The 27,962-nt window shown below is 42.0% G+C and overlaps 1 protein-coding gene across 1 annotated transcript in view; it reads left to right on the forward strand.

Moving 5' to 3' along the window:
* SPATA5 (spermatogenesis associated 5) overlaps positions 1 to 27,962 on the forward strand; it is a 404,503-nt gene that overhangs the window by 343,885 nt on the left and 32,656 nt on the right. The window contains exon 15 of the mRNA XM_040418419.1: positions 24,491 to 24,655. Coding sequence (XP_040274353.1) covers positions 24,491 to 24,655 — 165 coding nt within the window. The remainder of the gene's footprint in view (positions 1 to 24,490; positions 24,656 to 27,962) is intronic.

Raw genomic sequence — 27,962 nt, forward strand, 5'->3', positions numbered from 1 at the left:
TGACGTCCGAATTCAGGTGCACAATGGAAGGATCTGTACTGATCTCTTCCAAAAACCTACAGACAGGAATACCTTGTTAATGTATGACAGTAGTCACCCTCAGAACATGGTGAGCTCCCTCCCGTGGAGTCAGCTACTTAGGGTACGCCGTATCGTATCGGATGACACCCTCTTTGGTATTAGGGTAGATGAGATGTGTAATAAGTTCAGCAGGAGAGGATATCCCATCAAATTGATCAACCGTACCAAGCATAGGATTACATCCATGGAACGTAGTGCCACTCTGGTAAGGAAATCCCAAAAACAGGAGACCCCCCGCATTCCATTTGTATCCATCTATGGGGGTGATAGCGGCAATATAGCCAACATCCTACGACAGGAATGGCGGATCCTACAGAAAGGATTGCCTGCAGTCACTGAATTTTCAGTTCCCCCAATGATGGCATACAAACGGAGCCCTAACCTACGCGATAGATTGGTGAAGGCGGATATAGGGGGGAAGGACATCGAAAGACAGAAAAGGCTAGCACCACTGAGGAATGGTAATTTCCCTTGCCTTTCATGTTGCAACTGCGGTGGCATCATGAAAGGTGATGGTTTTACACATCCCTACAGTGGTAAACGGTTTAAGATCAAAGGTCATTTTACATGTAAATCCACGGATGTGGTTTACATGATACAGTGCCCATGCAGTTTGATCTATGTGGGGGAGACCACGATGGAATTGAGGGAAAGAATTAACAAACACAAAAGCACAATTAGAACAGGTGCACTTGACAAACCGGTTGCAAAACACTTCATTGACTGTAAACATTCCATTAATCAATTGAGATTTCGAGTTATTGACAGTGTAGGATACTTGAGAAGGGGTGGGGACAGGAAGGGAATCCTGAGGAAGAAGGAACTTAAATGGATCCATACCCTCAGGTCCCTCCAACCTTTTGGCCTGAATTTAGAGTTTAATGTCGCATCCATCGATTGATGATTGTCACTGCTTTGTCCTCTCAGTATAGTGACATCATGTTTTTAAATATATATGTGGCACATCCCTGGTGTAACAGTCTTTAGTCTATATGTCAAAGGACCATGTTGATGGTCCATATGTGATGTATATATGGGATACACCATCCAGATGATGGTTATGTGTGGTTATTGTGCACCACACTTATGAGGTTATGTATTTTTCCATTTGCTGTTACGTGCGTGTATATGTGGGGTCAGGATTAATTTCCCTCTATAGTCATGTGATTATCGCTGTGAGCGGAGGTTCTGTAATATATAGACCCGGCCACTTTAGATACAGATCACACATGTAATAAGTAGTGGTGACCGTGGCGTCATCGTTGCCATGGCGCCGATGTTCGCGCCGTGTCTTCATTGGCTGCGTACCCCACGTGACTAACGCTATTGACGCACTGTTGTGCGCACTTGAGTGTGGGTCATGGGGTGGACGCACAAGCTGTGACGTCAGTGAGTGCGTCCTGCAGCACATTGGCTGGAGACACGTGCGCCGCCGGGAGTCATGGCAACGTATGACACTTCCGATATGCAAATACATTGAGATGCGGCTGCGCATTACAGATATTGGAACGCCGAGGTGAACAACACGAGCGGGGTGGACATATCATTAACTGTGAGTTGTAATATCAACATGTGTATACTATTGTGCAGTGATTTGTACTGATGATGTAACGGGGTGTGTCTTTTATGTGGGGGGTATATATATGCCTACCAGAATGTATGTCATTAGGCTTGACAAAGACTGGTGTACAGTCGAAACGTTGCCAATTGTGTCTGGAGGTACGAATAAAGGATCGTTTTGATATTGCGGAATGCTGCCGAAGCCATCTTCTTTTCTATATGTGTATTTCATGGCCTGATGGATCAAGGGCCTACGGCTAGGCTGTTGCATTGATATAGACGCATTATCTGGATACCGTATAGTGCTGCCTCTACACTACTTCTTGCATCTGTCCTGAAGATAGGTCATCAATATGTAAATCCTGAATAACCCTTTTAATCTAGGCTTATTTCACGCCTATATATTGTGCCTGCACCATTTTTAGTTTTTGACGAATTTGTGTGTTGTTTTAGAAAGCCACGCAGGGCGCCACAAAAATCCTTATTTGTGGTGCACTATAGAGAGCTTTATATTATTAAATCTGTGATGCATACACATCATATATTTGATGAAGCAAGCATGCGCCACACATTCTGGTGCAATGACATTGATATATCTCCTCCCCATTGTGCCATGTCTTGTATGTTTGTTTAGTAGTGTCTGAAGAAGGTCCAGTATGCAGGAACGAAACGTCACACATGGTTATAAAGTTTTATGGATTGCTTCAAAATAAATTCACAAGCAATGTACTTTTGAGAGTACATTTAGAACTTTTAGTGTTAGACCTTGGTAGGAGCTGTGGTGTATTTACATTTCTGTACATCAGTGGAATGTGGGGTGCGAGTGGGAGATAGAAAGTGAGCTTAATTGACTTTTATTCAGCTTGCTCACTATGTTACTATATTGCCGTTCACTGCTATCTATTTAATTAGTCACTCAAGTGTCATGATGGAATTTATGAGTCAATTAAGTAGAAGAATCTGTTTTTCATAATGGGGGATTGTGTTGAATAGTCTGTACTTTTTGTCTAGACAGAATAGATTTCGGTCAATTGATGACATTATGACTACGGTATATGGAAAAGTTGTGATGAATTCCCCGTATTGTGTTGTATAGAAAGTTCCAATGTTAATGGCGGAAATATACTTAATGCAATGGAGATTCTTTTTTTTATTGTAACATGAACTCAAGTGTAAACGTGATAATGACATTAACATTGCTATCACATGAATGCTAGTAAATCTTTTGGACATGATATTAGGATAAACCTCCATTTACAGCAAATTCCTAATATACTTTTATTTTTGGAATTGGTTTCTTTACTATCAGGATTCCTCTCATAATAAGCTGCCAGCGCTCTCATCAGCTTACAAACCGTTTGTGCCCAATAATTGCCTTTTTCGGTCTGCCTATGTAAAAAGGTCTATAGGCGGAGGGGAGAGCTGCATTTACATGCAGCAATCATCCCCTGTTTATGAAAAAGGAGCAATCTACTACTAGATCTTTCCCACAGGATGATTGACGGCCTTCACTATACATGAACTGATACACGGAGAGCTGCGCACTGAGTGTGGCGTAATCCGGACTCTCACTGTATCCCCTAGGAGTCCTGCCAGGATTACAAACAAACCCTGTATAAGCTGATCCTGCAGTCATTATCTCCTTTTTCTGCCCCCTACTTCAGCAGGGGACAAACTGAAGATAATATAAAGGTAGGAGCAGACTACACCGTTTCTAGAATGTCACCATGGAGACACATAGGCCTCCATATGATCTGTAAGCACAAACTGACGAGAGTTGCTTCATTTGTCATTGTGGATGCATTAGCACAATATCAACAACTTGGTTGCCTAGGTAGACGGAACCTTTAAATAGTATTATTTGGAAATGAAAGGGGTTTCCAAGCTGTGACATATTCTGATTTGCTTGCCATGTTGGTAAGGGCTTCTATGGACACTGTATTGATAATAGATTAAGATGATGCAGAAATTGTTTCGCCAGGTAAGCAACTATATTATTAGAAGAAGGATGAAAATGCTCTGGTAGGCTGACAGTCTCATGCTTCATATTTTCTGTCTTCAGGAATAACTCAGGATAAATCAGGAGTTTTAGTCATTTACTAATGGCAGCCTGACTGATGTAAGAATTACCACGTTTCTCCGTTTTCAGTGGTACCCGTAGCTGAAGATTCTGCATGCTGGCTTTCCTACGCTGTCTATGATAGCTGGGGCAGATAAGAAAACAAAGCCGTATTGTCTCCTCAGCCCAACATCTGCATTTTAAGCAGCCTCTCGCCATTACTTCTCCTTCACTCCAGCTTGTTTTCCAGGATGATTTTCGTTAATTATCCTTCTGGAAGAATTCTTCTTGTTCTCCCGAGACGACAGTTTTTTTTTTTTTTAAGGCATGAAAACCACTAACACATGTTTGTGTGCATACAGAATGTTTCAAAAAAGAGAGATTTTTTCTTCTTCCTATATTTAAGAAGTTCCAGCCTTTTCACTGGAGACAGGATGAAGCTGGACAAGATGTTTCCTATTAGTAATGAGGTTAAATCTTGGATAAGAATCATTCAGCATTGCTTGAAAGGCGTAGAATACAACCCAAGAAGTCCGCTGCATACAAATTACTTACTAATTCAAATGCTTTATGATTTGCATGCAAATGCCCTCAGTTTGCTGTTTTACCAAGAAAAGAATCCCCCTACAAAAAATTTTATGTTGACTGTTCACACTGGCACTATGGATTACTTTTATATAGGCAGATACGTTAAAACCTGTTTTGTAATGGATCTTATCAGGTCCTTATGGCTTACTTTGACTTGAAAGGGTCCATCAAGTCTCCTTGTTTTATAGTACTGGATAGACTAGTTAGGGCTAACTCACACAACTGCATCTGGTCCGAGAAACACAGGCCATGTGTCAGACGCATCTCCCGGACTGACCGCTCAGATACTATCTGATTGTAGCTCTATTGTACTGTTCTCACATCATCATTGTGTACAGTACAATGGAGCCACGATCAGAAGGAACTGACTGCATCATAAATTACAGGTCAGGTCTAAAGAGCTGCAGTCGGTCCAGGAAGATTTGGCCAACACAGAGCCCGTGTTTCCCGAACCGAGTGCATTCGTTGAATCAGCCCTTAGGCATACTACTCCATTATAGATGTCAAAAAGCAAAGGAAACCTGCTGAAGAGTGTTGTTGAAGCCTTAATGTAATAGATGCGTCTCCAAATCTTACAGGTGTACGAATATTCACTTGAAGGCAAAGCTCCAACCTCTACATGTGGGTTTACAACACTAAAGCAGGCCATACACATTAGGTCCACAATAGATGGCTCGTCTAGCTGACAGCTATCTCTACCAACCGGCCATATACAGCCGGTGTGCATGTGTTTTCAATAGGAGGATTGGAGGAAGCTGTTGACAGACACTTATGGCATTTTGTGCAATGTTTAGTCGCCACTCCGTTTCTTCTGTGCGGTGCTCGTGTCTAGGGAAGGCACCCCATGTAATATTGAAGAAAATAGACCAGCGCTCGCTATATTTGTAGTAATGCTCTTAGGTTTAGGTGGAAATTCAGCAGCCTGATCCTTTTCTCCTCCTAGATCTGACATCAGGGGAACGTTAAGAGGCCCGCATATATATTGGGCTACTTTCACAGCTGCAGTTTTCTGTCCTGCATGGGATACGGAGCTAAACGGATTTGGCATGTCAATGGTGCCGGATCTCGGTTCTCGGACACAATAGAAAACGCATCCGGCACCCATTGACTTTCAATGGTGTTCATGCCAGATCAATCATTTCTATTTTAAAGATAATAAAACCGGATCTGTTTATAACCGTTGCAGCTGGTTGGATTATCACAAACGGAAGCGTTTTTTCTGATCCCTGCCAAGTATTAAAGTAGCTTTAGATGGTTGGCTTCTGTTGTTGCCTGGTTTGCTGCTAAGCAAACAATTTCTCAGAAATTGTTCACTAGAGTGAAGTCCATAAGATTCCTTTCAAGATATATATTAGTGAAGTGAGTTCCCTTATAGATTTTGCTTATCAGAACATTTCCATTTTTACTTTGTATCCCCTTCATACCCAATATTGAGAAGGCATAAAGTGTGAAATGTGCAGCACAGAAGTTTCAGAGATTTTTTTATGCTAAGCATGTAGGTGAAAATGTGTCTAAAAGGTAAGTGCACAAAGGCTCTTCAGAGGTCCCTTACCATGAGTTGAGTTTTAGCAGAAAACAGGCTGAAGAGCATTCATAATCCATTTGTGTCCATTGTTGCTGCCTCTCTGGGCTGGGTGGACATTGTTTGACAAGCACTAAGGGCCTGTAAAGTGCTTTGTTGTGCGTTGCTAGGGCTAGTGTGAAAGGATTACTGTTTAATACGTATATTTCAAGGTGTACTAAAAATGAATTATTCATAGCCTGAATACATGATGATCATTGCTCATCTGATTAAAGAGAAATCCAGTCAATAAAAAAGAAAGTTTTGAGATGCCATAGATAAATGTGAGGAGATCATAGTCTGTATTCGGGGACTGCCACTGATTTCCCGACTGAAAGGCCTCTATAGGGAGCTCAATCCTGTTTGTCACTGCGTCATAAATCTTGAAGAGGTTTGAGTCCTTTCAGTCTGGCTTGAAGGATCTTGGTGATGCTAGATTAGATACCTCACCACTATTGTCCCTCATATCTATGACATTTCGGATGATGATTGTGACTGGATTCACAAGGTCATGTTTCCCAGCCATTTTGTGACTGCTTTATTTTCCTGCTCATGTTATTGTTCCTTTAAATTAGTTAATCCCTGTCTGTCGTCTTTTTGTTTGCTTGCACATACCCAGAAATCACCCACAGGTAAGAAAGGAAGCAGGTGTGAAAGGAAATAGCTAAGTAAACAAACTAAACAAACACTTGGCTATACTGGTAGCCCATATATATCGAATGGGGAAAAAACAAGGCAGACATTTGTAGCATTGTGCATCCAGTAGTCCCACAAGCCACGTTTCCTTTTATATTTCCCATTTCTTTTGTATCCATTTCAGCCTTTGGCTCCATAAACTACATGAAAAACTGCCATAGCACTACAGCATTTTTTATGAAACTCCCCTTGTTTTTGTATAGTCCTAATCTGACAAGGCCATAGACGAACAGATGGGAGCAGATATAGAAAATGCAAAGACGGAAGTTGCACCCACCCTTGTGGGTGAGAAAGACCTTCTGCTACATAAGAAGATACCAGTAATACATACGCACATGATAGGTGGGGGTCCTGTTGCATTGAGGCACAGAAGCTTAAAGTTCCACCGCTGGACAGACTTACACATGTTGCATAAGATTTTCATAATTTTCTCATAGGCAGAGAGCTGAATCTCTTTAAAGAGACCAATCGTTTATGGAGACTTACTGGAAGTTCTCCATGGCATGGAGACTTATTGGCAATGCTCCATGGAAAACGAATAAGCAGGTATCTCCCAAGAAAGAGAACCATCTCACCAGCACCACCTATAGGAAGTGGCTCCATATGAGTTAAGATCCAACTTTCCGACAAGCCTTGGGCTTTGACAAGGGAATATAGCCAGGCCAGATATCCATCTGTAGACTGCTGTTTCGGGGTGCTTGCACCTCGTCAGTACAGAGTAAGATTCTGGCAGGCTCAGTGTGATGCCTTGGAAGCGGCTTAAGCTGGGTGCTGAATCTCCTTAAAGACACCAGTCCTGTAGGGAGACTTACTGGAAGTACTCCATGGTATGAAGACTTATTGGGAATGCTCCATGGGAAATAATTATACGAGGTATCTCCCAAGAAAACTCCATACTGATGTGGGGCAAGTAGCCTGAAACAGCTGTCTACAGATGGATATCTGGCCTGGTTATATTCCCTTGTCAAATCCCAAAGCTTGTTGGAAAGTCAAATCTTGACTCATAGGGAGTCAATTTCAATAGGTGGCGCTGGCGAGATGGTTCTCTTTCTTGGGAGATACCTCTTTACATATCATTTTCTCATAAAACTAACTAGTGTTGCAATACGTGAACCAGAGTGATAAAGGGAAATGCTGTGCCCCCGGCTTCCCTAATACCCATGTCTATGTAAATTGCTAATAATAATGAAAGAGTAGCTGATAAAAATGCAACAGAAGTTTCCTAGCGTCGCTGATTATAAAGAACTAATTTGCATTCACGTGATGTGACAGAAGCTGTTGTGGGAGAAAACCAAAAATGTATTTAAAGTGCACACTTCTTCCCCTCCATTAATAATGTAAGACTTTCTCCATGCCGTGCTCTCTATACATTCTTCTCTGAAAGCCTGAGCCTGTTTTGCTTTGGCACTGCTACCTGTATTTCGCAATCAAGGGGCTTCCTTGGTAACTGCATCTGGCTGTTCCTTGAGATTTTTTTCAACGCTGAAAGGAAGGAGGTGATGAAAAGGATCTCCTCAACTCGATGGTCTGGTTCCAGAGACTTGCTACAGCTTGCCCTCCTCCTCCTATACACTGCCTGGCTCTTGGCAGCCCTGTCTGAGGCATTACATAAGCATGTTTATTCTTATTCCCCTCAGCTCTTCCTTCATTGTTAACATGAAAGTGAGAATTTCCTTAATGAAAACAAAGACAGAAATAATATCTTGATAAAGTCATAAGCCTACTGCTCCTGCACGAAAATAGACATTAGCATTAGGCCTTTTCAAACACTCTGCACGTCTCCTTTTATACCCTCTTACTCGTGTTATGTTACTCTAAAGAGGAACTTCTTGAATAATTTGAAGGAGATTTATGCAAACTAAAACAGAAGAACTGCCCATAGCAACTGACCCACAGACCCACAAATGCAGATACATTAGCTACAGACAGCTTCTCTAGAACGTCCAGCTGCATCAGCTTAGCTACATCTGGACCATACTTTTTGTCCTCCTCATTCATACACCTCTTACTCTCTCAGGTGCTTCCAAATTAAAATGGCAGTCAGGATTTATAGGGCTGTCCATAATTAGAAACATGGCTGCTTTCTTCCAGAACAAGAGTTCATGGGTTGTCTCTGGTACTTTAGTTCAGCTCCATTGGTCATTGTACTTTCAGATAACTTTGCATAACTGAATAGTACATGTGAGTATACAGTAAGAAATATTGTAATATTTTTCATCAGAGAAAATGCCTTGTTCCAGAATTATCTACTGCCCCCTCTTCCAAAATAACTTTCTCTATGAAATACATGACACATCTATCTTGTCAGGCTAAGACAGACTGCCTGCTCAATGGAGGATCAGATTACATCATACCGTAGAAGTCTGTGGAAAGGTGAAGTGGCAGGAGGAAGAAGCAGCACATCTTTTGTTAATTTTCTGTTAATGACACATTCAGCTTATAATTATGGAACTTTTCAAAAAAAAAATGCGGTCGCAGAAACTTGGCAACTCTTTTATGTAGCTCAGTTTACTCAAGGCCCCAAGACAAGTTAATATATTGTTGACCTAACTAGATTTCGGAGGACAATCTGATATTCTAACGTGTATAGGGAGCTCCTGGATTGAATACCGTTTACCCAATCCTTTTGTTCTCCGATGAGATAAGTTGCCCCCAGTTGTGTCTGGCAGCGGCTTTCTTCATTGACAACACATATGCGCTTGTCCAAGGGTGTATGTACATGGGGGAGTCAGGAGAAATAGCAGACAGTTATTAAAGATTTATGGGCAACTTTATTAATTTAAAGGGGTTTTCCAGGCTCTTGATGACCCTTCCTCAGATTCGGTCAGCAATATCTGATTACTGGGAGCCTGACACCCCGCACTCTCTTGATCAGCTGTTTTCTGCAGTCTCTGGAGCTGGAACTAGTACTTTGAATGGAACAGGAAGCACAGCTCCATTCAAAGCCTAGTGGCCGTCCTGGGTTACTGCAGCTCCACTTCTATTCACTTAAATGGGAGCAAAGCTGTAGTAATTTTGAACAGGGCTGTGCGTCCTGCTCCTTTTAAGGCCTCATGCACACGGCCGTTGTTTTGGTCCGCATCCGAGCCGCAGTTTTGGCGGCTCGGATGCGGACCCATTCATTTCAACATCCGTTTCTCTGTTCCGTGGCCCTGCAAAAAAAATATAACATGTCCTATTCTTGTCCACGCTTTGCGGACAAGAATAGGCAGTTATAATAAAAGGCTGTCCGTGCCGTTCTGCAAATTGCGAAACGCACACGGACGCCATCCGTATTTTGCAGATTTGCGGACCACAAAACACACAACGGTCGTGTGCATGAGGCGTAAGTGCTAGTTCCAGTGTTAGAGAGTGCAGGAACAGCTGATTTGTGGGGGTGCAGGGTGTCAGACCCTCCCCAATCGGAATATTAATGACTTATCCTGAGGAGAGGGTGGAAAACCCCTTAGACCCACAGCTAGTAGATTAACAAAATTCTTAGTTGTTAATTATTCAACCAATGCTTAAAAAGTTTGACCACTTTGAATCAAAATGTTATCAGCACGTGCAAGTACTTAAGGTTCCTTATTTTTCTTCATATCGGCAACTAGTGTTGATCGCGAATATTCTAATTGCAAATTTTTATTGCGAATATTGGCACTTCGAGAATTCGAGAATATCTAAAATATAGTGCTATATCTTCGTAATCGTGAATATTTAAGATTTTTTTTAATCAGTACCCATGATCCCTTACTGCTTCTTGCTTGTGGGCCAATGAGAAGGCTGCAATATCTTTGACTTTAGGAGTAGTGTTCATCGCTAATTTTCGTATCGCTAATTTTTTTTATCGAAAATTTTCCGATTGCCGGTTTTCGCAATCAAGAAAATAATGACAGGAGATCAAGAATTTGCGAATATTCGCCCCAAATTTTGTGAAATATCGCAAATTTGAATATTGCCCCTGCCGCTCATCACTGCCGGAAATCTGAAACATTGCTGTATGGTTCAGATATTATATCATATGCAATAATAGTTATTGGAGCAGACTAACTGAACATCAAGGAACATCAAGTCCTTTTGTTTTCGAATCTGCCTTAAGGTGGATTTAGACGGGAGGATTCTGCATCTGATTGTCCGTAAGGAAGCGTTCCTTCCCGACAGTCGAACGCACATTTACATCCAGCAATCTCATTCACTATATGAGGACAGGGGATCACTATAGCCATCCCTCGTCCTCATACAGACTCATGGTTTCTGAGCAGCAGATTGCTGTTTAGACCACACGATCTGCTGCCCAGAAGCCATGTTCGGTGGGTGGTGCCTGCACAAACGTCAGGATTACCCAATGAACAAGCGGCACATTTACATGGGCAGATTGTCGGGAAGGACCGTTCGCAGGAATGGTCGTTCCCGATAATCTGGATCATAATTGGCTTGTGTAAATGCAGCTTTAGAATCTGCTCTCTCTTCAGTGAATGGGTCCTCCAGCATTTCCTATAAATGGAAGCCATGCCACTAGTCTGAACAGAGCCTAAGTATTATTAAAAGAATTGCGGTACGATTGTGTGGTTTGTGCTTGTTCTGAAAGGTGCTCTGTTGACATCTCTTCCACAGCAATAGAACAAACACACAACCATTGTTTTGCATGAAGGGAAGAACATGCCTACGTAAAGCATTCTCCGAGTAATATCTCAGTTGTTCAATAGCTGCAAAGTATCCAACAGCTGTCAGTAGTCGTAAATTCATGTAAGCTTCATTTCTTCAGTAATGTGCACATCGTTTAATGCTAACGCGTTTCGGACAATAGCATAGACTAAGCGCTACGCTATAGTCCAAAACTCGTTAGCATTAAACAATGTGCAAATCGATTGAAGAAATAAAGCTTACGTGCTTTTACAACTTCTGATGGCTGCTGGATATTTTGCCTGTGCAACTATTGGATTCACTGCATCTGGGAGTTGGCCCAGAGTTCCTGTGTATCTCTGCATTACACAGGGAGTGCTGTTTAAGGAGGTGAGCTATGAACCTGGCTTTCTCATAGAGTTTTCAAGAATATTTCAGTTGTGTTTGAGTTCTGAAGCAATGCCATGTGATGTCACATACCATTCTGATGTCATATAACAGTGTCATGTGATGTTGTGTTGGGGCCAAAGAAATTTGTAAATTACCCGGGGAGCTCCAAGACGATGCTCAATACAGCTTGCGGTTTTCATTGCCGAGGCATTTCTACATTTTCAAGTCAGTGGTTGAAAATTTATACGACTTCAGATTCTCAAGGAATAGCTTCTTTTCCAGGCTTAAAGGGATTATACGTACCACAAATTTCAAAAAGAACATAAATATCTGAAGAAATGCACAAAATTATTTTAACAATATCGATGCAAAAAATGATGCTTTCCAGTGTATTGTTCACCTTGTTTTCCTTTTACTCACATCTGGAGGCTTTCTCTGTTCCCTTTCTGTGGATGGGCAGTAGCTCACACCTGCTTCTCCCAGGAGTGCATTGCACGCTGCTCATGTTAGCCTCTTCTACTCGGTATACAAAATAGTCTCAAGGATCCACTAATAAGTCGCACTATAATGTGTATCACCCCCCCCACACACACACACACACACACACACACACACACAGTTTCTTTCTGTTCTATGAATTTAGAAGTACATATGGATGAATGAAAGATGTATGGGCTGCTTCATCCTCTTCACTAGAAGATCACTACACCAGCACTGAGGGGAGGAAGAGAGCGCTGAGCATGTCAGTCCACCACTGAATGTGAATTTAGGCTATAGGGGAAACAGAAAGGGAAATGTGCATTAAAAAAAATCTAACAATATTTTTATTGCAATAATACTTCATTTGAAATGTCCTATTCATTGCATATACTTGTATGAGATTTAGATTTTTACAATATAATTTAACCAGTCATCTGCTCTAGAGATGCTTATAAGCTGCCATTTATTTTCATCAAAAACATCAAGATAAATCCACTCCACAACTTTACAATTATTAAGATACTATGGGGGACATTTATCAATAATGGCGACTTTTGTCTCAGACTCGGGATGTTTTTGTTGAATGTCAATTTACTGAGAAAATCCTAGCTCATTTATATTAGTAGAAATCAGTGCATCCTGTTTTAATACTCCTATCACTTGTTCCCACATTGAGTTTATTTTTTTTTCAGAAATGTGACTTTTTGACACCTTATGTCTTAAATGCGACATTTTACACAAAACACCACACTACATAAGCTGGCTTCTTGTCTCCAACAATTTGAGCCATTTCTGCCTATAAGAATATGATAAATGCGCCAAATTGATAGCCTCACCCACTTTGACTTTTAGAACTCATTTCTGGTGTGATGCATTCTTTATGGTGAAAATACTGGAGAAAACAGTTAATATATTTGGCGTCATTCTTATTAAATGTCCCCTATGAGTATAGCATGGAGCATAGCAATAGTGTGCTATTACAGGGGCAGTGCTCATCTACAACACAAGCTGTGCACGTTGTAAGTAAATGCAGCGACACAGATATTGTTATAGCCAGCTTAGAGAATTTTCTTTCCAAAAATGAGCAGATATTTTTGGATAAGGACCAACTTTTTTTCCCCTGTAATGTCATTTTGAGGTTATCGAGTAACATCTGTCCGAAATACCGTAAGTTCTGTCATCCGTCTTTTGCCGCAGTGGCATTTTCATTCAAGTCTGCAGATCTGCAATCTACTCCCCTCTTTGGTTCCTCCTGCAAACATCTGCCCTATCTCTGAAATTGTATGAAAAAAATCAGGTGGAATGAAGTGGTTAGAAAAGCATCTATCAACACATGTGGAGCCTGCCAAGTCAAGTATTTGGGTTGGAAGTCATGCCTTCCCAACTGCTTGAAAACAGGAAGTATCTCTGTTAAGTGATGGATAGCCTTACTTTTGCTGAGAGCTGGAAGATTAAAAAAAAAGAGAAACCTCTTACATATGTGCAGCACAGTACAATGCCACACGTGTGCCGTAATCAAGTGATGCAATGGGATTGGCATTCATTACTGGTGACAAGTTTGCCATGGCAAGTCAGACATTCTAAACAATAAGATACAAATGATAGTTCGATTTTTTTTTTTTTTTTTTACTGTGTATGTTTTTTAGAGGTTTTTAAGAAGCAGAGAGCTACACCCTTTGTGGTCAGTAGAGCTACGACCAGCAGCGCCTATCTTGTTATAGAGATAGATACTTGGCAATGTAAGTAAAAGAGGTAAATACGACATGAAAAGCAAGTCGGTTCTGGCTGGAATCTGCTTTCTGATGGAGTTTTAGGAGATAAGCTCAGTTTCGATCACCACTTGTAATGCAAATGTAGGTGCTGAAATCAGTTTCAGACCTGAAATAACCTTAGCAACAAGTTCTTGCAGAAATCAAGATGCCTCATAAGAGGAAGCATTCCAAGATTGTGTTTTACTTTCAGATAAGGCACACTGGCTTTCCTTACAAGCCTCTGCAGGGACCTTGGACTCTGCGTCAGCTTCAGTTAGTTGTCTTTATACTGGATTTGTGTGAACTGGTTACACACTGGAAAGTTTTTATTCGTTCACTAGTAATAATTTAGAAATGATGAAATTGTGTTTGAAACTAATGTACCCAGGGAATTTTGCCCCTTCTCTCTAGGAATGTTGGCAAAGGTGTTGGAGGGCACGTCGTTATAGGGATCCTACTAGAGGGCACGTGGGTGTCAAAGATCCTACACTCAGGGCCCCTAGTGGAAAGGCATTGCAAAGAGCTGAATCTCACTTTCCGGACTTCACAGCATATAAGATCTTCACCTATTGATAATGTAGGCAATAGTAACTTCGGCCAGCAATAAGTATGATTGCCAGGGGTTCCAGCTGTTCATGGAGCTGAAAGGAGTTTTGCAGTGGCATAATACTGATGACCTATCCTCAGGACAGGTCATCAATATCAGATCAGCGTAGGGTTGGCCATTATCAAAAATATTCCCACAATAACAATATTAAGAAATTTATCGCGATAAATACCCATTTAGAAGAAAAAACAAACGGAGACATTAAACTGTATGGGGGCCACAAGGAGACATTATACTGTATATTATTCTCAGGTCAATTGACCATGTGACGTAAGGGGAGCAGGTCCCCACTGCGGCCAGCGATTGACTGCAGCAGTGTCAAAGCAGATATTGTGAGCTGCAGATAGATGGGAACCCGAGAGAGGCAGCAGAGGCTGGGGAGCCAGGGTGCTGGGATCTAGCAGTGGGGAGCAGGTAAGTATGCTTCCCTTTGCAGGTCTGATCAGGAGAGGGGTCGAGTAAATCCTGCATATAATATACAAGCAGGAGAGCCCACACAGCTATACCCAGCATACACGCACCTGCCTTTCATTTTGAGGGGACGTGTACGGAACACATAATTCCCGTTCATACTTAGTTATTACTCATTCATTTTCGCTCGCATGCACGAGAATCTGTACGATATTCTCTCCATGTAATAGGGCCTTTTACCATCTCACTATGTTGCAGCGCATGCGTCAGTCATAATGTGCACCCAGGCACACCGCACATGCGAGGTGTGACTTTCCAGTTCAGCCCTCTTCTCGCACTCTGCTGACAGGACTTAGGAGTGAGAGCAGCTGAATGAAGGCAGGAGCATCTAACCACAGCTGGCTTCTTGTGGATCCTCCAGCTGTGGTCTCACTGATGCCGGGTGTTTTATTTTACACCACAGCCTGAGCCTTGTATAGGAGAGGGAGAAGCTGGCCTGACATCACTTATATACCGCGTTTCCTAATACTGCGATACATCACTAATACCAGTGTATCGCCCTACACTAGATCAGCGACGTCTGACGTCCATTCTGGGACGAGCAGTTGTAATTAGAGTGCAATTAGAGTCGGAACAAGAGAGACACTGTGCAAGTAAATATTAGAGCAACGCTTCTCTTCTCTTCTGAAGGCTGTGACCCCTTCAAACATCTTGTTGTCAGGGTGCCGGGAATCAGACCCTTGCCTGTCTGATATTGATGACCTATTCTGAGGATATGTCATCAGTTTTAAGCCACTGCACAAGCCCATTATACAGTATAAAGGAATTGACTTAAGAGGACAAAACTCTGTTAGAACATACAGTTGTGTTCAAAATAATAGCAGTGTGTTTAAAAAAAAGTGAATAAAGCTCAAAATCCTTCTAATAGCTTTTATTTCCATACACACCAATGCATTGGGAACACTACACATTCTATTCCAAATCAGAACATGAAGAAAAATATATCAAACTTGTGTTGTTCCTCTAAAAAAAATTAAGAAAAGTGAATATTAGACTGATAAAAAAAATTGCAGTGTTTGTATTATTCTTTACAAACTCAAACATTCACTATATAAACTGAAAAATGTTTGAAGATTTTGCTTTCCTTTGAATCACTTCACTAATATTTAGTTGTATAACTACTGTTTCTGAGAACTGCTGTACATTTGTGTTGCATGGAGTCAACCAACTTCTGGCCCCTGTGAACAGGTATTCCAGCCAGGATGATTGGGCTACATTCCACAGTTCTTCTCTATTTCTTGGTTTTGCCCCAGAAACTGCATTTCTGATGTCACCCCACAAGTTTTCTATTGGCTTAAGATCGGGGATTGGGCTGGCCACTCCATAACGTCAATCTTGTTGGTCTGCAACCAAGATGTTGCACGTTTACTGGTGTGTTTGGGGTCGTTGTCTTGTTGGAACACACATTTCAAGGGCATTTCCTCTTCAGCATAAGGCAGCATGACCTCTTCAAGTATTCTGATGTATTCAAACGGATCCATGATCCCTGGTATGCGATAAATAGGCCCAACACTGTAGTATGAGAAACATCCCCATATCATGATGCTTGCGCCACCATGCTTCACTGTCTTCACAGTGTACTGTGGCTTGAATTCAGTGTTTGGGGGTCGTCTGACAAACTGTCTCCGGCCACTAGACCCAAAAAGAACAATCTTACTTTGATCAGTCCACAAAATGTCTCTTTAGGCCAGTCAATGTGCTCTGGCAAATTGTAACCTCTTCAGCACATGTCTTTTTTTTTCAACAGTGGGACTTTGCAGGGGCTTCTTGCAGATAGCTTGGCTTCACATAAGCCTCTTCTAAGTGTAACAGTACTCACAGGATACTTTAGACCTTCTTTGATCTTCCTGGAGCTGATTGTTGGCAGAGTCCTTGCCATTTTGGCTATTCTTCTATCCATTCGAATGGTAGTTTTTCGCTTTCTTCCACGTTTTTCAGGTTTTGGTTGCCATTTTAAAGCATTTGCGATCATTTTAGCTGAGTAGCCTATCATTTTCTGCACTTCTTTATATGTTTCTCCAATCAACTTTTTAATCAAGGTACGCTGTTCTTCTGAACAATGTCTGGAACGACCCATTTTCCTCAGAATTTCAGAGAGAAAAGCACTGTAACCAGCATATACAACATTTGCTGCCTTCCTTCCTTCCTTAAATAAGGGCAATAATTGCCACCTGTTTTTCAAAGAATGAATGACCTCACTCATTGAACTCCACACTATTATTTTGAACATGCCCCTTCCAATTAGTGATTCAATTACACAGAATCAGCAGCATGCATGTCATGACTGTTGGGTCTGTTGGATTTCTTTTACTCTACTACACCCGCTAGTAAATTATTTGCTATGTAGAAATATCATTTCTGCCAAAAACAGTGATTGATCAGGTTAGTGATGTCTGACTGCTATTATTTTGAACACAACTGTATCACCAACGCTTCTGTAGACCAGCCAGTGATAATTAAACAGGGTTTCTAGGCCTTAAGCATTGATGACTTATTCTCAAGATAGGTCATCAATATCAGATGGGTGAAGGTCTGACTCCCCATGCCCCGCCAATCAGCTGTTATGAAGGGGCCTCTTCATTTTATACCAGGTACAGGTAATTACCATTGGAAGCTTTGGTTTTACCGCCATCTTCTCTTAATAAACACCATGAAGACTGCATTTTGTCACATAATTCCTGTGTCTGTTCATTGTGTTGCACGCTTTAAGAGCAATGCGTTTTTGCTGGCAGACCCTGATAAGGACAATCCAAGAAAAATGCTGAGAGGACATTTCTTAGAACAGACTATATTAGTGTATAGTAATATTTAGTGCATTAGTAAGACATTGAATATTTCAGCTTCGGATCCCAAATGGGGCCAGGTTTGTGTTTTTAGGAACATTAAGTCTCTGGAGTATGTGAGGATAGACTTAAATCAGATGCAATCATTCTCCAAGAGCAATTTAGGTAATTTATCTCAGTTACCTGCATAAACTGAGAACATGCTTTATGAAGACAATATGCAGACAGCATTAGCTTCCCCTAGAAGAGAGGCCCCAGGAAGGACAGCTAGCAGAATGCACAATCATGCTTTCTCTGGGATGTAAATGTAGAAGTCTTGTAAGCACAAATGACCAGATTCCCCATGAACTGTGATTTTAGACTAATTACAAGCAGCCTATTGCTCTGTATTTTATCTTGATGTCCATCGATACAATAACTCTCATTATTGAATGTCTCATTGACTATTATAAAAAAGTTTCCAGTGAAATGCTAGGATAGAGCTGCTTCCACTGTTGTCCATGTGTACGTCTCTGTCTTGAGAGCTATGAGTATCTAGGTGGCTGTATGTAAACTCACAGCACACTTTCTTCATTTTATTTCTGATTTCTTGTAGTAACTCATGAAAGCAATTATTTAACTAAGATGCTCACACCATGAAGCCGGCCATACATAAGAAGTTCGGCCGACATCTGTTGCTTTCAACCCACCTCACACACGCTATTCACAGTCAGTATACAGTGCCTTATTGTCCATGAGAGCAAGTCTTGCATGCCCAATCCTTATTTCCCCCAACATCTGATGACAGAGGAAATTAGAGACACTCCCATACCCACCCGTGGGTTCAGCTACCATTCTTCTAAGAAGTATGGGTACCTTTAGATATTATTGACGATTACTGTAGTAGTTAGTTTATGGTGGTACTGCTAACTGGGTGAGGGGTATTGATGGGTGGTGAAGTGATAGTATGTGGCAGATAGTATGTCAATTTATGACTGGATATAGGCAATACCTGGACCAATACACAGGGCAGTGATCAGGACAGCTTATTGCCCATTTGTTTAGGGGGGGTTGGCCAGTTTATAAAAATGTTACCCCAGACAGGTTTACACAGTGCAATGATAGGGACCAGAGGGCTTCCAGCTGTGTGGTCGTGGTAAGTTATGGTGTGACATACAAATGTTATGTCACACAAAAATAGATGATGGGGTAATAGGTGGTGATGTGGATGAATCACATCAACATTTCCATCTTGCGACCTATGGATGCAGAGCTTGAGGAGCTTGAGTTTGCATAACCCACAGATGGGGGGACTGGTGGTGTTCTGCAGCATGGCAGAGATAAGTTATATTGTGAGTTGGGAAATATTTTACACATTGGCCAACCTCTTTCATCTGCATTTACGGTCCATTCAGCTATCAGCTTCTCCGTATGGGATGGAAGAATCATTGCTACGATGGATTATCCCCATATAGATTCATTGTTTGTTGGCAGGATGCCCCGCCTTCCCGTTTACACAGGGCGGTATGCTGCCGACAAACAATGATTTTATGTGGCATATAACGATGAAACCCTCAATAACCAAGTTTTTTTGTTCATTTGTTGGGCTATCCGTGACACATTTACATGGACCAGTTATTGGGAACGATTGTGCGTAGGAGTGTTTCGCAACTGGATGATCTTTGGCCGGTGTAAAAGGGCTTCTTCAAGTGTGCAATACTTTGGTATTATTCACTCTGTCAGACATTTAAAAGTAGGAAATATGGAGACATTTCATCTACATAGAGCCTATTCCCTGGAAAATAGTCCAGTAAATAGTGGTATCTGTGATGATATTATCACGTTTTAGAAACCATCTGTGGGATGTAAAACTTCCTCGAACACTCGCTATGGATTACTGTAGCTATGCACAGGAGAATAGGGTTAATGTAACAGGCAGATGTGTGCGAGAGCCCAGTAGATAGCTGGGGGATTTCCATTTTCCAATCTTCTGTCTACAGTTGGCCAATAGAGGCTTGTTAGTGCTCAACCACTTGGCAAGGACTTGGTTTCCATTGTGGCTAAACATCAGTCTCACAAACTAACAAATGGCAGATGCTTTTGACTAGCGAAGCCCTAGGGTTCAATCTCGTTGAGGAATTAGTTTCTATCACTGTAACATAAGCCACAAGTAGTTTTGTTGAATTGTATTGGCATAACTGTAAGTGTTGTGGTTAGTCTTCTACATAGGGGAAATATTTTAATGGCGATTGACAACGTTTGGGGGTTTTTCTACAACTTTATTAAGCACAACAATCAAACATTTTATATGAATGATATATTGTGAACATGGTTTAGATTTTATCAGCATTGTAATGTGTAGAATAAGCAAAGTCTACATGTGCAATAAGATCTTTGTTGTCATTAATACCTTATGTCATGTTGTGCTTTATGTCACTTCAAAGAAGTTATTTATATGCCAAAAACTGATAGACTAGCCATAGAAAATTATGAATGTGGAAGTTTTAAATTTTTTTCACCCTCCCTGTATTATTCCACAAGAAGACTTTCATTGGTTTCTTGTCCCAGGAAAGACACCATATCCCAGGTGTTGAGGAGAGAGAGGATCGGGTCATATCAGTTGGATATGGTAGCTAGCCATGACTGTGATAATACATCAAAAAAAATAAACCTGCCTTCTGTTGCCTACCGATCTGATTGCTTTCTGCTGTCAATTCAGTTGACCCCTGGGGTAGCCGGAAATGTAGATCATTCATTTTTGAACTAGATGGCTCCTACAGTTTTCTATTTTAATAATGAACCAAGACCAGAGCGTTCTCATGGACTCAGCTTATAAGATGGTAACATGACCTTGTGGCTGTATATGATGACCCTTGAGGTCCTGCAGGCAACAAGCAAAATACTTCAATCTCATTGCTTTTAAAACGTTGGCCGAAAATATGCAAAGTGGATGGGGGTCAAACGTGTGTACTAACGATCGTTTGTCCTCCTTTCACTTTGCATAAGGCTGTGTAAAAGGGGCTTTAAACAAATGGTGGTTGACTTGTATCTCTTCAATTGTCGCTCATTATTGGTCCAGTGTGAGAGGACACTAACGAGTGCCAATTGATGAAAGATTTGGAGCTCATTTATAGTCCTTTTCATATGATCAGATGCAAAGTGAATGGGAGATGAAGGACTGTTATTATGATTGTTCATCCCCTACTTACTTTGGATATTGTCGGCAGCACATCCTCTTTTCCATCAGCAAGACTATATTACTACTGATGATATGGCCTATGGAAATAACATAATTTACTACGCAACTGAACGTGGACATTTGTTCTATATATCTGGAGAGTGGACCCTCAGGATAATGCCCAATGTATTCTATTCCCACCTCTGACAGTGTATAACTGGATAGTATATGGAACTAGTTAATACCTGGTTCAATAACCCTGTGGTTTACAATATTTGTAGTAAGCTGTTGTCATGTAGGTGCTGAAAGGTCTCTCTGTGTGAAGGCAAAAAGTAGATTGATGGAATTGAACAAACCCCTTTTTTCTAGAGGCTGGCATTTCAGAAGTGCTCACTTCCAGGGTTGGTGCCATGTTTAGGTAAGGGTACACTGAGTACAGAATGAGTAAGGGATGAGGTCACTTCTGAATTAAGTACACAAGAATGGCTTTTACCTGTTTGAAGACCATTTTTTAGTCTAAGACGCCTTTGTTCTTTATGCTCACCAATATTACATATGTGATGTCAGAAACATAGGGAAAGGATATATATTTGCATGCCAGCAACCCCCAAGGGCATCTTCATTCACCTCTGAGAAGAAAATCTGTTAGATGAGCCTGACAAAGGAATCCAGAAAAGTTTAGCTGTGTTTTACGATGTAGAAAATGAGTTCAAAGGCGTATGGCTGACTTCACCCTGCATATGAAGAACCCTCTGTGAAAAGGAGTGCAAACTGTTTGTATTAATACTAGCAGAGCGAATCCTAGTGAAACCCGAGACAGCAGCCTCTCAGACCTGTCTGAACATATTCCGAATTTTAGCATAGCAGAAATATGTAGGTGTCCCTGGGAATGAGAGCACTCCGAGGATGCTCTGATTTCAGTCTTGGCCAATACAAACAGTCTGTGATGGAAACAGTCAGGAGCAAGGACAAACATCTTGAGTTGCTTGGTGCATTCATGTTATTTATTGCATAGTTGAAACGAGTTATAAAAGGTCATAGGCAATAGTTTCCAGCACAACAGCCTTTATAAAGAATCATCAGGAAGGGTGTTAGCTATATTGGTGTGTTACAGGAAGGAAGGCTCTTTCCTTCCATTTTTCTGCATGACTTTCACTGACATGATGAAGCTGGGAAAACTCTCATTGGCTACCGGCCCAAGGCAAGCATGCAATATTTCTGATTGATGGAAACTTATATTACCCAGGGGGCACCTGGAACATGGCTCTTACTAGAAATATCTGAAGCTTTTGTTGCTCAGGGTCACGCATCAATGACTTCAGCTCATATAGCTTAGTAGTAAATATCCTAGACAGTCTGTTGTATTCTTGTAGGGCTTCCATCTCATCGTAAAGTGAGATGAAGTAGTAGAGGGGAGGCAACAACCCCAAGATCTCAGTGGGCTTTGGACAATGAGAAATGGTCTCATCTTTGGTGGTGAGTTAGCTGGAGAATCTTTTTAAAGTGTGTTACTTGCCAAAACAGTCCAAGGCACTGCCAAATGGAGTAGAATTGCATTATTTGGAGCATATAAGTCAAAAACAGCTGTCTTATGTGTTCAAAATAAAACAACTTGTCCTCCATTTGTCAGTATCTTGGACTCTTCTTGCAAGTTGGATTTCCTGGGTGGATTTAGATGGAACTCACTCCCCAAGAAAGCAGACCACAAATGTACCTGGTTCACATATTACTCATTTAGATATACTAAGCCTGTCCTAACCTATGATGACCATCTTATAACTTAGATACAGGTAGACCCTCATTCACAACTTCATTCACAATTCTGCAGTCTACTGAGCTGAAATCTTATCAAATCTGTTCCGACTGACATTCTGATGTGTAGTCCTTTTACACTAGACACTGTTCAGCCATCTGCTGAGTTGTTCGGGGTGTGTCTGTCGACAGGATTTTTGACAGTTTCCAGTAGTAACCAACTGAGATATGACTGCAGTTCTGAAAAATAAAAGGCATCAGGATCGTTCATATTTTTTTTAGATGATGAACAATTTAAACCAATGGCATGTCATTGTACTCACTTTCGTGTAATTGACAGACTTATTGGCAGTGAGTAGAGGTACTAAATGTATAGATCAGTGTCTTATTTAAGCTACTAACCATTACTGCCCTATTTCCTTACTGATCTTAGATGTGTCAGGAGGTGCTCCATATACTCAAGACCTTACATCTGATTATCTAGTAGAGTGCCAAACATTATGTAAGAAATTGCAGGAGATTAGTGGAGAAGGGAAGATGGCAACACTAGTACAGAATAACTTATGTAGGATCTTAGTTAAGATTCTTCCAGAAATCGAAAGAACATGTTTATGTATATTATACACTGTATATGCAATGGCTAAGAACAGCATAATCACAATGACAGGTCCAAAGATTACTGACCACTATCATGATTGCATATATATTCAGCGATCTAATGTTCATCATAGATCAGGATCGGTCTTGGCATCTTTTTTGCAGTCTGATTGCTGCGGTATTTTACCGCATCAGACAGATGTTACATGTTAGTAAGTAGGATTTTCCCCACTGACGTTAAAGAAAAATTTCACAATCGCAGTTTCCTATGTCCTAGAACTGCTGTCTTATGGGTGGTCCAGGATTAGAAAGAAGGATTTGCTTTGCTTTTTTTTTTTGTCTAGAAGCAGCGTCATGTCTGACCATGATTGTGCCTGGTATTGCAGTTCAGCCCCAATACTTAAATGAGGACAGACTGCAATATTAAGCCCAGCAAATGGAGAGAACTTTTTTTTTTCTAATCCCGGACAACCCAGTTTCATAGTACACACAGGCACTGAAATATTCATCATAAAACAGAATATTATTGAAAAGTGTCTGTTAATAGGCAGCAAATGAATATGTATTTTTTAGGTGGCCCGGATGTTGGTAAATGCCGCCTTCTTCTTTTTTTTTCTTTTTCGCCTTGTTCTCCGTCATCCCCTATTTGGGGTTGAGGAGAAGGAGGGTTGGGTTAGAGGAGTAGGCTCATTGATAAACTGATGTTGCGATATATTGATTTTTAGTTATTTTTCTTTTTGTAATTTGACAGATTTTTTTTTTGTATTAGCAAGGAAAAAATCTCATAACAAAACAATAACAAGTGCCATTGGGTCGTCGTAATGTGGTACCACTTTTCATACTGATTACTATGAAGTGAAATCTCCTTTATTTGGCCTACATTGCAAACCTGGAGAGATCACAGGCCTGTGTTTTGGTCCTACTAGATAGAATATTCAATGTATTTTACACATCTTTGACTCATTTGTGCTGCCTTCTCGTTTCTATGTAATGTGCACTGATCAGCTATGGTAATAGTTTCCTATATACAATTAAAACTACTACACAGGAGCCACAGTTGGTTCAAATTGTAGGAGGCCATCTCATATGACATGGCCTACATCTACCAACAGCCTGGCTACTGCATTTTAGTCTGTTTAGTATACCCATAGCTGCGGCAACATGAAATGACTGTAGCATACAGTGACATCTGGACTCCATTTATGTCCATTATTGTAACTTTGTAAAGCATGTATAGAAGTAATCAGTAATTCTGAGCCGATTACATAGGACTCATTACATAGGACATATTTAAGGTAGTTGAGCGTCTTGCCTTGACTTTATCACACATTTTTTGCTTTGCTTCTCTGTTTCAGGCTCTCATGCGTCCAGGACGTATTGACAGAATCATTTTTGTGCCATTGCCGGATGCTGCCACCCGCCGGGAAATCTTTAGACTCCGTTTCCAGAGTATGCCTATTGATCAGGAGGTCAATTTAGATCATCTTGTGTTACAAACTGAGAAGTATTCAGGAGCAGAGGTAAGCAGTGGACATGTTGGAGTACTTATAGGCGCATTCGACCAAGATTTACATGTCCATTTTGGAGCTGAGTGACTTGATCCATACATTTCTATACTTTGTACTTAACCTGAGGTCTTCTTCAGCACCCAGAGCTACATTCAGACTGAACAAAAAATAATTGGGGGCAGTGTAGGATGCAGCTTGCTTCTGGTGTACAGGAAAGGCAAGATGGCACTTGCCCTAAAATGGTGGACATGAACTGGCTGAGAGGAACAATTAGGTAGTTGATGTTAGAGACTTCCGATGAATGTTCTGTGCATGAAAAACAAATTGTGAACAGATCATATATAGATGACGGCCGTGTGCTGTCAGTTTTTCTGACCCTTTCACTTGGATGGGCAAAACTAGTGGGACCAGAATCCAGCTTGCTGCAATTACCCCTAAGTAACATAACATTTCACTCACCTTTGTGAATGTAAAGGGAATGTGGAGGTTGTCTGCAGCTAGGTTCCTGGGTCAGACAATCCCTTGTCCGATGGGGGTTAGGGGTTGCATTAGGTAGTTTGCCTGTGTTTTGCCAAAAATAAGTGCTCTTCGCTTCTTTACTTTTAGGGTACTTTCACACTTGCGTTGTTTGATTCCGGCAGGCAGTTCCGTTGCCTGAACTGCCTGCCTGATCAGGCAAACTGTATGCAAACGCATGTCATTTTTTCTGACTGATCAGGCATTTTTCAGACTGATCAGGATCCTGATCAGTCTGAAAAATGCCTGATCAGTCAGAAAAATGCATTGCAATACCGGATCCGTTTTTCCGGTGTCATCAGGATAAACGGATCCGGTATTTATTTATTTCTCATTTTTAAAGGTCTGCGCATGCGCATTCTGGTATTTTGAACTACCATTTGCTCGGCACTAATATATTCCTATGGAAAAAAATGTTGGATCCGGCATTCAGGCAAGTCTTCAGTTTTTTTCGCCGGAGATAAAACCGTAGCATGCTACGGTTTTCTCTTTTGCCTGATCAGTCAAAATGACTGCACTGAAGACATCCTGATGCATCCTGAACGGATTACTCTCCATTCAGAATGCATGGGGATATGCCTGATCAGTTCTTTTCTGGTATAGAGCCCCTGTGACGGAACTCTATGCCGGAAAAGAAAAACGCTAGTGTGAAAGTACCCTTAGAAGGCAAAACGTTACTTGTCTCTGCAGCCCATGCAGTTTTTGTGTCTCTACATAGCATGCTGTGTTGTGGTACAGTAAATGGGTTAAAGTAGCTTAAAATATAACTTTAAATAGCTATATTAAAAATGCATATCAAGAATCAGACAAATAGCTATATAAAAAAATCAATCCAATAAAGCTACTTTGGGCAAAAGACCCAACACAAGCAAACCTCCCGAGGTATAAGTATATTAGTAACTGGAACAGTGTTCACAGTTGGTGTCACTCAATGTTTCAAAACATGGCAGAGGGTTGAGGGACCTTATCTGTCCCTGGTAGTCCTTGTTAATTCTGCTCCTTCCTTAGATAGCCTAAAACAGTGGTCCCCAACCTTTTTTGCACCAAGGACCGGTTTCATGCAAGACAAACAATTTTCCCAGGGACCGGTTGGGGGGGGGGGGGAGGGGGCCGAGTTCTGGGCCAGGGCTTAGGGGGTGGGCGGGACCGACTGATTCACGCGCATAACAAAACACAAAGGTGCATATTAAAATATATAACACTATATAATGACTATATAAACTGACTATGGTCTCTGCTGCACTGGTCTCTGCTGCACTGTACCGTATTTTTCGCCCTATAAGATGCACCTAGGTTTTAGAGGAGAACAATAAGAAAAAAATATTTTTCATTACACCTCAGGTCAGACCAGCAATCAGACCCCCAATGTTAATCAGACCTCAGATTAGACCCCCAATGGCTCAGATCAACCACCAAACCTTTAGCCATCTATCAGCCCCCAATGTCAGCCATACACCCCCCCCCAATGTCAGCCATAACCCCCCCCAATGTCAGCCATAAGCCCCCCATTAGCCCCTCATGTCAGCCATAAGCCCCCCATTAGCCCTTCATGTCAGCCATAAGCCCCCCATTAGCCCCTCATGTCAGCCATAAGCCCCCCATTAGCCCCTCATGTCAGCCATAAGCCCCCCATTAGCCCCTCATGTCAGCCATATGCCCCCATTAGCCCTTCATGTCAGCCATATGCCCCCATTAGCCCTTCATGTCAGCCATAAGCTCCCCATTAGCCCTTCATGTCAGCCATTAGCCCCTCATGTCAGCCATAAGCCCCCATTAGCTCCTCATGTCAGCCATAAGCCCCCATTAGCCCCTCATGTCAGCCATAAGCCCCCATTAGCCCCTCATGTCAGCCATAAGCCCCCATTAGCCCCTCATGTCAGCCATAAGCCCCCATTAGCCCCTCATGTCAGCCATAAGCCCCCATTAGCCCCTCATGTCAGCCATAAGCCCCCATTAGCCCCTCATGTCAGCCATAAGCCCCCATTAGCCCCTCATGTCAGCCATAAGCCCCCATTAGCCCTTCATGTCAGCCATAAGCCCCCCATTAGCCCCTCATGTCAGCCATAAGCCCCCCATGTCAGCCAGCCCATAAGCCCATGTCAGCCAGCCCATAAGCCCCCCATGTCAGCCAGCCCATAAGCCCCCCATGTCAGCTAGCCCATAAGCCCCCCATGTCAGCCAGCCCATAAGCCCCCCATGTCAGCCAGCCCATAAGCCCCCCATGTCAGCCAGCCCATAAGCCCCCCATGTCAGCCAGCCCATAAGCCCCCCATGTCAGCCAGCCCATAAGCCCCCCATGTCAGCCAGACCATAAGCCCCCCATGTCAGCCAGACCATAGGCCCCCCATGTCAGCCATCAGTGCAAATCAAATAAAATAAAAAAAAACACTTACCTCTCCTGCTCCTGGTCACCATTGCGATCCTCTTCATTCTGCTGTCGGCTCTGGCTGTGTATAGCGGCGCACAGCGTGACGTCACAGAGCGACCTCACGCTGTGCGCAGCCCTGCACAGCCGATAGCCGAGCCGAGGACCAGGAAGCGGTGAGTACAGATCCTTCACCGCTCCCTGGTCCTTCTGTACTAATGAAGCGCTTCCATAATGGAAGCGCTTCATTAGTACAGAGTTAAAGACTGCCCTGATCGCCGCGGCCCGGCTAACAATCCTCCACGGCCCGGTCCTGGGCCGCGGCCCGGCGGTTGGGGACCGCTGGCCTAAAACACGGGGTATCTGTCTTGATAAGGGCGATTGAGTCGGGAACCTCTCCCTTACAGTTAAAGGGAATATCCTTTGATTAAGGTTAAA

The sequence above is a fragment of the Bufo bufo genome, chromosome 2 (genome assembly GCF_905171765.1).
Source record: "Bufo bufo chromosome 2, aBufBuf1.1, whole genome shotgun sequence".
NCBI lineage: Eukaryota > Metazoa > Chordata > Amphibia > Anura > Bufonidae > Bufo > Bufo bufo.